Source organism: Mya arenaria, chromosome 2, assembly GCF_026914265.1.
Source record: "Mya arenaria isolate MELC-2E11 chromosome 2, ASM2691426v1".
Classification (NCBI taxonomy): Eukaryota; Metazoa; Mollusca; class Bivalvia; order Myida; family Myidae; genus Mya; species Mya arenaria.
The window spans coordinates 52155380-52168980 of record NC_069123.1 but is presented as its reverse complement, the minus strand read 5'-3'; the positions used below and the strand labels follow the sequence as shown (position 1 = coordinate 52168980).

Below are 13601 nucleotides of genomic sequence, written 5' to 3'. Positions count from 1 at the left end.
GATTATGTATTACCGAGACAGAAACAAAACGGTGGAGGGCGGCGAACCTTGTCCGATATCTTCAAATTGGCAAACGCATGTTTACGGTCCAAACACATGGTTGATCACCGGAGGCATATTTTGCTTTCTTTTTAATGAAGATAATTTGAATTATAGTTTGCGGTGTTATTTATCCATATCCATGTCCAAAATAAAACTTACTTTTTTAACGATTAGGCTTTGCGTATATCATGCAGGCTTCTTATGATTAGGCTTTGCGAATTCATGCAGGCTAACTGCCAGGTTCCAATACACATTCCATCAATCGTTATATTAATTCATCCGCAATTATCAATGGTTATTTATTTCGCCTTATTTAAGTCCCATCAACTGAAATCCAAACAAAACACTGCGAGAGTTAACAACACATTTATTTGAATGTGTTGGCTGCAGATTATATGATACAATTTGTGACGTCAGAGCATGAGCGGTGATAAGATGAAAGGCGCGTGGCTATGGTTTTTATCTAATTTGGTCAGTCGGATACCGTATGATCCCATTTGATTGCCAGGATTTTGCCTAGGCTGGTACGAAAATACCATACGATCGAAAAAATAATAATCAATAATTGTCGTCTGGTAATTTTAAAACAATGACCAAAATGTTTAAATTCACTATAAATATGAATGAAACTTTGATTGTAGTAATGTACGAAAATAAGATACGTAAAATAAATCCATATAAGCGTTTACTTACTCTTTTATTAATCCACCTCCGCTTGAACGCCTAGTTTAAGGAGCTCACCGTTGACAAGAAAATCAGCGATTTTCCTCAAGCAAATTAAAAATTTAGTTGATATTGACTGTTTGGCTAGAACATTATCACAGATTTGTTTAAATTGAGGTGCTGGATTTTTCATAAAAAACGATCACGACTTATAAACGAGTATTGTATACAAAAAAACACCAGATTTCATGGGCAAAATTGGCGGGAACCTACGGTAGTCAAAGGTAAGGAAATGATTTCAGACATTTAACAAAGCTGTTTTATCAGACTTTTTGTAAATTAGGAAATGCATAGATATAACATAATTGATCTGATGCAACAGAAAATTGCATGATATGGAAAGTGTAAAAAAAAAAAAAAAAAAAATATTTTAGGTTGTCAATAAAAATTCCACAAATAGTTCATAAATTTTGACAAGTATTAAGGTATCATAAAAGTTTAAGTGCAAAAGGGTACATTAAAGAGATCGCTGTTTGTTTTTTTGCAAAAAAATCTGAACCAAAAAATGGAAGATACTGAAAGAATAAATCTGGTTGAAGGACCTATTTCCTGGAACAGAATGGATATTTATTATTTAATGCTTGCTAAGTACCTATAATGCATTTGTGCCGGAGTGAATGAGATTTGTCATCATGATAATGTTAATGCTTTTCTGGAAAAGTATTTATTTTCTATGTCTTGTAGGTTTAAGCACATTCCTTTTGTTTTTTTGTTGACTGCTTTTTAGCGCAACAATTCGTGGAATGAATACTATTGCTCTTGCATCATCACGGCCATTGCCATTTTAGCTTGGGTCTAGTTTTCATTCGAGCCACCAGAAGTTTTGCCATAATAGCATTGATATTGGTGCGAGATAAAATTCATTTGGAATAAATGCATTAAAATTAATTTTATTAAAAGCTTAGATGAAAACCACTTCAAGTGTTGAATGCCACAAAGTATTCTTTATTTTAAATTGTGCATTCCAAGTAATCAATTTTGTTGATACAGAGGTTGTAACTTGTTCGGGTTTTCTGGCTATTTTTTCTCCAACTATCTTCCTGTAACAGTAGATGGACAGAACAAACAAAATCTCTATGCTTCAGAGTTTCAGTGTAAAGAAAGGGGTGGACTTTTGAAGTTTGCTTTCAAGTTAGAAATATCAAGAATAAACTATCAACTTAATTTTGACTTTCTGACCTCTCATGGTAACCAAAGTTGAATTTAAGCTGTATCCATGTCCACCAAGTGACATTTATTTATATTATAATTATGTAATATAAATTTATGATTATGTATAAATTATAAATTTATTTTCAAGAATGGTTATTATTTTCCATATCACATAAGCTAAGGGTATTATTTGTAATACATATTACAGTATTGATGGTACGGTTGAGTTTGGAACTATCCCAAAGATCCGCTCATTTGAAGCAACTAGTTACCAGTAAACATTGACTGACTTCTAGTTTGGATTAAGATGACCTGATAGTGAAGTTGAAAATGTCTGTTTCATGTGCCCACTTCTAATTGAACAAGTAAATACATTACATGATCGTGATATTGCCTGCCCTTTTTGTAAATTTTTGTGAGAATTGACAAATAAAGTATAATTAATGAGTGTGTTGTGGTAAAGTGCACACTTAAACACAGATATAACTAGTTATGAGTTGTGCATTATTTGGCAGTATACAAGTAGTGTTAATTAAGATGTCATGAAATACATTATAATTGTTGTGCGTCTCTGTGCGCCACCAAAGGAGATGCCAAACTGGCAGTGATGGGAATGTTAAAAGACAATTACGACATAGTAGCAAAAAATGCCAATGATGTCCTTGTGAATAACTGCTGAATATCTCCAAATTGTCATGTGGGTCAAAAGAGGCTGTATGGGTCAGGGGACAATCAACTTTTCATCAGTAAAGATGAAGATTGCAAGATTTTTTCTATGAACTATGTGAAACATCAGCATGTAGTATTCATGATTTTTAAATGAACACAAATAACAATGATGGCAAGCTTCTCCAAACAACTGGAATGTTTGTTGCCGAATAGTAAATATACTGGCATTTCATGGCATAGAAAAACTCTTTCTCAATAACAGAGGGAAAGGTCTTGACAAAACTGAATATTTGTAGTGTTTAAGGAATAATAAGTATATATTGCACATCATAAATAATTATTACAATGCCTATGGCAGTATATTAACAACAAAAACCCCAAACCTTTCCTGAAATAATAAATAGAATATTCAGCTATGGAAGTACAACCATGTCAGTGGTGATTATATTTTCAGAGATGATTGGCAAAAAACAAGTGGTGAATGAAATCTTTGATGGAAATGGGATGAAAATTTCACCATACATAATTATGATAGATGTTGGAAAAAGCTGTTGCATGTGGGATGTTCTCGGTGAAATACACTTCTTAATTCAATGTTTTCTTATATTATTTCCACACAAGTGCTCACATTTCATTAAATAGTTGTATCTATGACAATTGCATTTCATCTTATACATAATAAAGCTAGAATGTGAAATTGACATTCCAATGTGAAGATATTAAATTGTCTTAAGTTTTGCAAAAGTCAAACTAATCTAATTATTTGAAAATACCTTTATGGAAGCCCCTGGTGGCTTGGCTGATAAGTCGCCCAAAATGAAAGGGAAGCCTAGCCGGGTGCTTACAGTGAAGTAATTGATGAGATCTGGCAGGCGGTTTCCAGTAAATTTCACTGCAATAATGATGTTATGGCTCTCCATGGTTGTCAGAGCAGAGATGTTGAAGAATCAGAGATGCAAGTGCCTTGTTGTGTATGGTAGTGGTTTGTCGTTGGGAAACACAGTGGTCTGGGTGGGGCAGTGTTATTGTTATCAACTGACATGATTACAGGATTGACAGAAATGTAACAAATTATAAATAAATGTACCATGAATTGTGTGTTACTTCAAGAAATAATGATTTTCATACTTATAACTGTGCTATGAGATTGTGGTTTTTCACATAAACAATTTGAAAGCATAAAGTTAAATAATTTAAATTACAAATATTGAGTGAACATGTTATGAATCTAACTTGTTAAGAAAAGTCGAAGATAGATGTCATTAAACTGGGTAAAAAAGTTCACACCTGGAGGTTGCAATGGTTCATTTTCGAGAAAACAGTGAAGACATTTTTAAACTCGCCTTGCAAGAGGATGGTGCTGAACTATTTAGGCATTTACGATGTGGACTAATTCTTGACCCGATGGCATTTGCAACATACATGCCGATGTTTACACGGCACATTGACTACCTGTGTGTTCAATTTTCGCAGATGAATGAAATTCTGGGTGAGGATTATGAGAAGAAAATGGCCGTGGTGGGTGTCTTGAAACAGTATGCGGAGGATCGTGACATCGACATGCTGGCACGTGCTCTGTCAGTCGTACTGAAAACGCCGCAACAACGCAGGCTACTGCGGCAGATCAGGTATGTCTTAAATGCAGTACTGTTTTTTTGCTCACCACTAGGGCCAGGTATTGTGGTGTATTTGCTGTTTGTCATCCTACTGTCTTCAAGCAACATCTCCTTCTAAACTACATGGTTAAATTTCATCCAACTTTACAGGAACAATTCTTTGTTGGTTGATACTCTTTCAAAATTGTTTAAAGAAATATTTTCTTTTGAGAACTCTGGTCACCATGGCAACTACAAGGATTTTTTTTCTCCAAAATTACAAGGCCCAGAGCTTAGATATTTTTCTTTTTGCACTGTCAAGAGGTTCTCTATGAAGATTGTTCAAATGCTGCCCCAGGGGTTAAATTGACCTCGTCTTTGGGACACTTGTTTTACATTTACTTAAATAAGAAATAAATATTTAAACATCTTCCTCTCTGCCTGCAGAGCAAGAAGTCCTCCTGACACATGCACATAGCAATTTGTACAGTCTGTTACATATGGTGCCCAACGAGGGACCCAGGTTGCAGGATTAGCCTCAAGGCCATTACAAATTGACCTAATTCTCTGAAAATTGTGGACAAATTTCCAATAGGAGGGGAATGTGCAACCAGGTATATGATATGTATATAGCCGCATTTATACTGTCTCACTAGCTTTTAAAGCGGGAGAGGGTCGGCCTGCAGAGCGAGAGGTCGTAGTTTTGAGCCCCAACATATGCACATAGCAATTTGTGCAGTCTGTTACAAATAGTTCTTTGATCATATTTTATTTTTGAAGAAAATGAAATAGTTTTTACTTGATTACATGCTTTTATTTATAATGTAATGTATTAAAACCGCAAGATGTCTTTTTTCTTTATCGTTCACTAAAGTTTTGTTTAATCAATGTATGCAAACAATGGTTGAAAAGCAACAGGACAGAACTGTTGACAATTTTTTTTGTCTATCGTTTCCTTAATTATGTATTCTCAGATACATGTATGTACTCAGATAAGTAATTACAAAATAAGATTGACAAAAAAAACACAAATAAATTGAAGCTTACAAAATGGCTTGCAAATTTGATGTAAGAATTGGGTGTATATCATTTGCTGTATTATATCAAACATTATATGAGCCACATCGGGCGACTTTGGGCCTTCAGACCTATATTTGCTTTTATTATTTTATTGGGTATTTGAATAAAATTACATTTCAGGACGTAATACTGAAAATTTCATACCATATCAACTTTATTACGTAAGATATGTGTTTAACCATGTATTGCGCATTTTTGAATACTAAATTTGATGTCATTACAAAAGTACATTATTAAAATTATGTGCAACATTAACATATCAATATTACAACTAGCTTGTCGTTTAATTTGATTTACTAACACATGGAACATAAAGAAAGAAAGAATTCATCTTTTTGTATTGTAACCAATTGGGCCGATTTAGACACAGTCAAAATAAGTAAGGATGAAATCCATGGTTGCAATGGAAACATAAGTAAAGGAATGGTCATATAATGTTGATAATGATGCTCAAATGAAAATCCTTTAAACAAAAGAAGTTTGGAAGAAGTTATATACATGTAAAAAATCTTAAATTTTGTCATTTTCTATTAAAGATTACTTTATTTGTAATGATTATGTCTGAACGCCCAAATTCATGTGTTAAGGCTCCTATCACAGGTGTTAATATAAATCATCAAGGTGCTTAACAAGCAAAATACAATTATCATCAATTAGGAAGTCAAATATGGCTTCCAAGAGAGCAAGACATCTCCGCATCGGTGTATTGAAGGGCAGCCAACTCTGCATTGTTTTGTTGAAACTATTCTTGAAGTAATATCAATGGTCTTTACAACTTATTACAATCTAGGTTTTCACTTATCATTTGACTTCTCTAGTTGAATGAAGAAGTCATTTACATGGAAGATTGAACCATTGATTATATTTTAAAAACAACAAGTTGTCTTTCCCTTTGCTCATTTTCTTTCAAATAACCTAAAAAACCTTCAAATTGAAAACATTGCAAAAAAATTCAGTGGGACTTACCAAATCGAGAAATCTTTTTTTAACCCATATGTATTCATGCGTTGCAATTTTCACTGATTTTACAGGCCATTTATTCCACCCCGCCAACGGGTCAGGTTTGACGAGATCACACGGCAGCAGCAACAGTATATGGCCAAGATCTCGAATCTGGACAGACAGAACAGCGGCACTCAAACCACTGCGCACAAACTCGGGCAAAGGAGGTTGGGTTTATTTTGTCGAATGAAATTGCATTGAAATAACTGATTACATATTTGATTGAGTATTAAAAAATGACTTCAAATGATAAAGAATATGTACCTTCTTACAGGCAACCAATTTAATTTCTATTTTGATCTTTTGTCACAGAAATTTATGTTAATGCAATAACTGCTTCATTTTCAGAGCTGTGCAGATAGTGCGGGAGGGTGGAAGTTTTGGTTTCGTTGTGAAGGGAAGTAACCCTGCCTATATTGAGACTGTGGACCATAACGGGGCTGCAGACAAGGCAGGCCTTCAACCAGGGGACTTTATCGTCAAACTAAATGGCATAGATATCAGGTGGGGATGACATTGTTATTATTTGTGGCTTCGATATCAGATTGAAATGAATTTATTATTATTTGTGGTGTCGATATCAGATGTGGATGATATTGTTATTATTTGTAACATCATTTGGGTATGATGTTATTATTTTTTGTTGCATTGATATCTGTTGGCACAGCTTCTAAAAATGACAATTTACTGGTTTGGACGGATTTTGAACAGAAATTAACAGAAATTGCTGTTAAAATCAGAATGAATTTGTTCATTTGTTTTTCAATTACAGTCCCAAAAACAGTTAAAAAAATGTAAAACTGTAATACACAAACGGTGAATGTCACTCACACATCCCCAAATAACAGTGGACATCCTTGATGGTGATATGTGAGATAAATTCTGTGTTAATGATCTGTGTTGATTGACGTCGCTGTTTTTATTATCCAAGAAGTCTGGAATTAGCCGTCTTTCTGGTGTAAACAGTTGTCATACTTTTGTTATGAAGAGCAATTATCATTAATTGAAGGATGTCATTGTTAATCGTCGAAAGTCATAAATTTCCAAATTAATTAACTTAATTGGAATCTACTTTATAGTAAAACAACAGCGACATGCTTAATAGATACTGATGATCGCAGCATTCCTTGTAAGAAACACAGCAGAAACTCTTATGAACTTTCTTTAAAATTAATATTGGATATATTACAATCTAAAGCTTACGAATTGCCATATAGCGAAAAGTTATTGACAGAATTCAGATCGCTAAAATGTGGGACAGAATTCTTTGGACAATACTAAATTCTGTCTTTGGAACCACCCTGTCTGTTTTTATTTGCATTTTTTATGCCCCCACAAAGTGGCGGCATATAGGGTTGCCCTTGTCCGTACGTACGTCTGTCTGTCTGTCTGTCTGTACGTACGTACGTACGTCCCGAAGATTGTTTCCGATCTAATTCTTGAAAACAGTTTGTCCAATCCTCACCAAACTTTAAACACATGTTTGTGACCATAATATCTTGATCAAGTTCGATAGTCATGGAAATCGCTTTAGTCATTTAGGAGTTACGGCCCTTTTTTGCCAAAAATACTTCAAAAATATATGTTTCCAATCTAATTCTTGAAAAGTATGTGTCCAATCCTCACCAAACTTTACATACATGATTGTGACCATAATATCTTGATCAAGTTCGATAGCCATGGAAATCGCTTTTGTCATTTAGGAGTTACGGCCCTTTATTTTTTTTGGAGGTGGGGAGTTGGGGGAGGGTCTAGTCGACAGGCCGGGACAGGTTGAAATTTCAAACTTTAGAAGCCTTGTTTGTTGGGGATAATTATTATTTGTGGCAGTGAAATTAGGTGCAGAGGATATTTTATAATTTGTGGCATAGATATCGGGGGGCAGATAATATTGTTATTATTTTTGGTGTAGACATCAAGCGGGAATGAAATTGTTATTATATGAGATGTGGTGTCAATATCAGGTGGGGGTTATATTTTTATTATTTGTGCAGTCAAAACTTGAACACATTTACCTCATGCATCTTAACATTCATTTGCTTTAATTGTACAATTGATGAGTAGTTTTCAGAGGAAATTTTTGACCATTCAAAAATTAAATGAATTGCCGTCTTGTTTTAACAAAATCGAACAATGAACTCTTTTTTTTTTTTACTTTTGATACATGTGTTATTGCTCATAAATGTGTCATGTTTATAAACAGGAAGTGCAGCCATGGTCACTTGGTTCACCTGTTGCAGGACAGCGGTACCTCCCCAATCCTGGAGATCCTCCGCTGTGACCCCGAACAGTGTAAGTTTTTCAAGAAATCGTTGTGACCAAAAAGAAAGGTGAAAATTTTTGATCAATGTATAATGACTTTTTGGTTATGTCAGTATGACCTTGATATCTAGAAGCATTCCCTGTTTGGTGGTACTCACATTGGCAATCATAATCCAATGTTAAGCAGTCAATACTGTATCTTCATTATACTTGTTGTAATACAACTTCAATACATCAAAACATCTTTAAAAACAAAGTTATTTACATACAGGGACTAATAGAATAAAATCTAACTAATTTCTATTCTCTGACTTGGGGGCATTGGTGATGCCATTGGTTGTGCCTCAATTCACGTATTTGTTATCATAATTGCTAGTTAGTGAATGATGTTATATTCAGACCCTGCAGATTCTGGAAACGAGCACTCGGGCTCGTCTGTCTCCTCAAGCTCCAGCCACGCCGAGTCTGACTGGCTCTCCCCTGACAATACTCTCATAGTGGACAAGGAGGGCAGGTCGTACCTGGAAAAAGTATGTCAACAGGTTCACCCCCACTCCCCAAATATTGACGCTGTTATGCACTTCAGAAATTATCAGAATGTATATTGTGTCTAAATTGTCTGATACAATGAAATCAATTTTTAACCTATGAGCTTATGTCAAACAATCAAGAAATGATCATGGAAATACTTAAACAACAGTTTCTGTATAGTAGGAACAAAGCAAAGTAAAAATAGTTCAATCCTGTAGCTTTTGTTTCTACACTATTATAATGTTCATGCCTGTGTATTTTAGGCCGAGTACCTTCTGACTAGCAGGGAGAAGTCTCGAATCCACAAAATGTGGCTGGAGTATGAAACTACATGGTAGGGATTCATTTTCAAAAAAAAGATGTTAGTTGCCTGCCATTGAGCTAAAAAAAAATTTAAGTTGCGCTTATCACTATGATAAGATTGTGTACTTCCTTTGCAGGAAGATGTTAGGGTTTGGACACTTTTTATGCCCCCACAAAGTGGCGGCATATAGGGTTGCCCTTGTCCGTACGTACGTCTGTCTGTCTGTACGTACGTACGTCCCGAAGATTGTTTCCGATCTAATTCTTGAAAACCGTTTGTCCAATCCTCACCAAACTTTAAACACATGTTTGTGACCATAATATCTTGATCAAGTTCGATAGTCATGGAAATCGCTTTAGTCATTTAGGAGTTACGGCCCTTTTTTGCCAAAAATACTTCAAAAATATATGTTTCCAATCTAATTCTTGAAAAGTATGTGTCCAATCCTCACCAAACTTTACATACATGATTGTGACCATAATATCTTGATCAAGTTCGATAGCCATGGAAATCGCTTTTGTCATTTAGGAGTTACGGCCCTTTATTTGCAAAAAAAGACTTGAAAAATACGTCCCGAAGATTGTTTCCGATCTAATTCTTGAAAACTGTTTGTCCAATCCTCACCAAACTTTTAACACATGTTTGTGACCATAATACCTTGATCAAGTTCGATAGCCATGGAAATCGCTTTAATCATTTAGGAGTTAGGGCCCTTTATTTCCCAACAATACTTAAAAAATATCTTATCCGATCTAATTTTTGAAAAGGATTTGCCCTTGTGCAGATTATCCTGAATAATCATTATGGCTTATTTTCTGTGACAAAAAATCGAAGTGGGGGCATCCGTGTCCTATGGACACATTTCTAGTCTTAATTAATCATGCAATGACTAGAACTATAGTGGCATATTTGTATTCTAACCTTTACAATGTTTAACCTACCTGACAAGCTTGCCAACTCATTCAAATGCATAAAATGTAAAGTGAAAAGGTGTCAATTTAGTACATATATATTAAAAGTCAGTGTCAACCATTTCTTATATAGCAATATAGTGGAGCTGTATGAGTCCGTGTCGAAGGTTTTGGACACGCCATCCAAGAAGACGTTATGGATGTTCATTATTGCTCGTCTCTCCCCGCCGCACCAGCTTTACTGTATCAACCAGATCAGCCTACCCAGACAAACACTCCTTGGTAACTTTGAACTCTACAAAATTCACTGTGTCTGTTGCTTGATGTTAAATAAATGTCATGCGCCATTGCCTAATTTTTTGCACACAAAACACCTTAATTTATAACTGCTCATGCAGATGAACACTTTATTCTGATGTAGAGATCTGAAACTGCCTGATACTAGTGCTAGTGTTGATGGTTCATGTGACTGTTTGTTCATGTCAGAGTGTGTTGACCAGCAGGAGCAGAATTCTTATTCCCGAAGTCAGAGCTGGCCCAACGAAGGTACATTTAATTACTTACATGATTTAAAGGTCTCAATCACAGAAAGGTTTGTGAGAGAAGTTAAGCGTTCATTTAGAATTTTTCCTGATATTGTTATTTCAAGAGACTACCGTATTATATCATGTATAGGACGCTTGCATAGATAGGACGCAGGCAAAAAAAGAGTTGAAAAAAACGGGTAAAAACCCTTAATATATAAGATAGGACGCAGCGGAAAAATGTCAAAATCGGAGCCAAAAAATTGAGGTTGGTAAAGTATTTATAACATATATTGAAGTAAAAAAAAAAAATGTATATAAGGCATATTTCGATAACTGTCATGTATTTCGATAATTATCGTCATATTTCGGTAATTTAACATTTCAGTAATTCAGTGTACACAACAGTGATATAAGTCTTGACATTTTGAGAACATTCACGCATATTATAAGACTTATACAAATGCTGTAATAGCATGCCTTCTGACTGACAGTCAACCGTTGAAATAGTTCCGACATGCCTTCTGAATGACAGTCAACCGTTGCAACCGTTGCAAAACTGTGTATCATCAAAACTGATGATTGTTTTGATAAGGCTTGTCGCTGCGCGGAATAAAGCATGTCAGGCATAATTAATGCGTGTAGGTAATTATCCTTGCCAGAGGAAGGCACGACGGGTAAAGTGCGAACAAACAACCATATGGTATTACCATCGCAATAGTTCGTTCTATTGATGTTTTGCTAATGACAGACAGCGGGTGTTTTTCACACCTTCGCACATTTGAAAAGATTTGATAGTGACAATAAAGCTACTTTGCGTTATGCACATTCCTTTATTAATTTTTTAAAACAGTAACATACAACAAAATGTTTTGTAAAATATAGAAACATTAAATCATGAACAACGATTAATTGATATTTACCTCCTTTCCCGAATTTCCGTTGCCGTTATAACTCAATCCAGTTAAATGCTGACTCACATTGAGTTTTTGTGAGTAGCGTCCCTTTTGTAAAAAAGTAAACACTCATGTTTGTTTTCAATTTATTTATCAATAAATTATTTTAAAGTAAACATTCAATATATTTCTGCGTGTGTTAACTTGCGTGATTTTACCTATGTCAGTTGTTCTCTTCGGTGACGCAGTACAGATACTTACTATTACCGCGTTCTTCCCCGGTCTGATATTTTCGACCTGAAATGGACTTGGAAAAAAACAGATGCAATTCTAATAGCATAGAAAGGACGCAGGCAATTTTTAAGACGGGAATTGGGGGTAAAAAAGTGCGTCCTATGCATGATATAATACGGTAGACACCAGATGATACCATTTCAAGAAAAAAAAGAAAATTGTCAAGATCTTACATAATGTTGATATCGTTGTGTATAATGCATTGAATCTTTCTTACTGATGTACTACATCGCTTACACCACATTTATCTTCTGCAGTTTTTGTGTACTTTTCCAATTTGAAATTTACTGGGTATGTCTACCACATAAATCCCAGTAAATTTTAAAAAAAACTTTGTATATGTATCTGTACTTATAACGTGGCTTTCACATGCTAAATATACATGCTATAAACTGGGGAACAATTATGTGCTATTTTTAAACGTGTAAACTCAGCTGCGACAGGGACAAAATATTATTTTAGTCATGTAAAATGATGCTTTATTGGTCTCATACTAGTAAGTTTGATCATTCTAGGCTTGTTTGTAGGAAATACTGTATTTGCCAATTTTGGTACCTCCTGGTTTCTAGTCCTTTTAATTTGACAGTACAGGTATTTTATTTGTCTTGTATTATTTATGATTTAATGTATTCTGTAAAAATTGTGACATTTCAAATCAGCAGTTTATTCTTAACAATACGTAGTTAAATGGTTGATATAAAAAAAGAAGAAGTCCAAACAAGGCCAGTCCCACAATGTTGTGTGTTACAGTTGAGAGCGTGGCAGCTTCAGGATGGGGTTCAAAGAAAGCAAGTATCGAAATCTCCTCATTCCAGCAACAAGTGGAGTACCTGCTAACCTCATGCGAGAGGGCTGGGCTCAAGAAAGCTCTCCAACTCTACTCAGAGGACAGGTACCTGTAGATGTTGTCACTGTTTTGTGGGAGGTAACTTTTATGCTAGTTTTTAAAATTTGGTGTCAGAGAGAAAAAATATGACCAATCATTTGAATAGACTCTCATTATATATATATTAACATTTCAGTTGTCATGTTAAAAGTTGTTTGGGAGGAAAATAAAACATGAGGATGCATTTCAGGCACACTCCTCTTTTTGAAATGTTGCCAAAAGACAAATACATTTTCAGCATCTGCTTTCAGTTAAGTGAAGTTATTTGATGTCAAATGTGTAATTTCACTGTCAAGTATTTTTAGTTCAAATTTTCGAAGATTAAGGAGGCTTTACTACTTACCCCAGCGTTGGCATCAGCATACGGTTTAAGTTTAAGGGCAGTTTGGCATTTTCCCTTATAACTCAAATACCCTACATTCAATTCACTTAATACATCACACAGTTCTTCAGGACCATCACACAATGAGGTTACATAATTCCATATTATCTATCCTTAATACAAAATATGGTCCCTGATTGACTTAAGCACTTACGTTAAAGTTTTAGGGCAGGTTGAAGTTTTGGGCAAGCTGAAATATATTTTATTAATAACTTCTATACCCTTCATTCAATAGACTTAATACTTTGCACAACTATTGTTGACCATCTTACAATTAGGTAACATTACTCTATTTTAACCTTAAATACAAATTATGGCCCTTGATTGACTTTTTCTAATTTCTTTTGA

At 34.8% G+C, this 13601-nt stretch overlaps 1 protein-coding gene across 4 annotated transcripts in view; it reads left to right on the top strand.

Moving 5' to 3' along the window:
• LOC128243357 (delphilin-like) overlaps nucleotides 1–13601 on the top strand; it is a 71709-nt gene that overhangs the window by 4483 nt on the left and 53625 nt on the right. For all 4 annotated transcript variants that reach the window (XM_052961118.1, XM_052961101.1, XM_052961110.1 and 1 more), the window contains exons 3-11: nucleotides 4060–4214; nucleotides 6293–6430; nucleotides 6612–6767; nucleotides 8467–8555; nucleotides 8925–9055; nucleotides 9320–9390; nucleotides 10405–10553; nucleotides 10758–10817; nucleotides 12736–12877. In XM_052961118.1, the coding sequence (XP_052817078.1) occupies nucleotides 4060–4214; nucleotides 6293–6430; nucleotides 6612–6767; nucleotides 8467–8555; nucleotides 8925–9055; nucleotides 9320–9390; nucleotides 10405–10553; nucleotides 10758–10817; nucleotides 12736–12877 (1091 nt within the window). The remainder of the gene's footprint in view (nucleotides 1–4059; nucleotides 4215–6292; nucleotides 6431–6611; nucleotides 6768–8466; nucleotides 8556–8924; nucleotides 9056–9319; nucleotides 9391–10404; nucleotides 10554–10757; nucleotides 10818–12735; nucleotides 12878–13601) is intronic.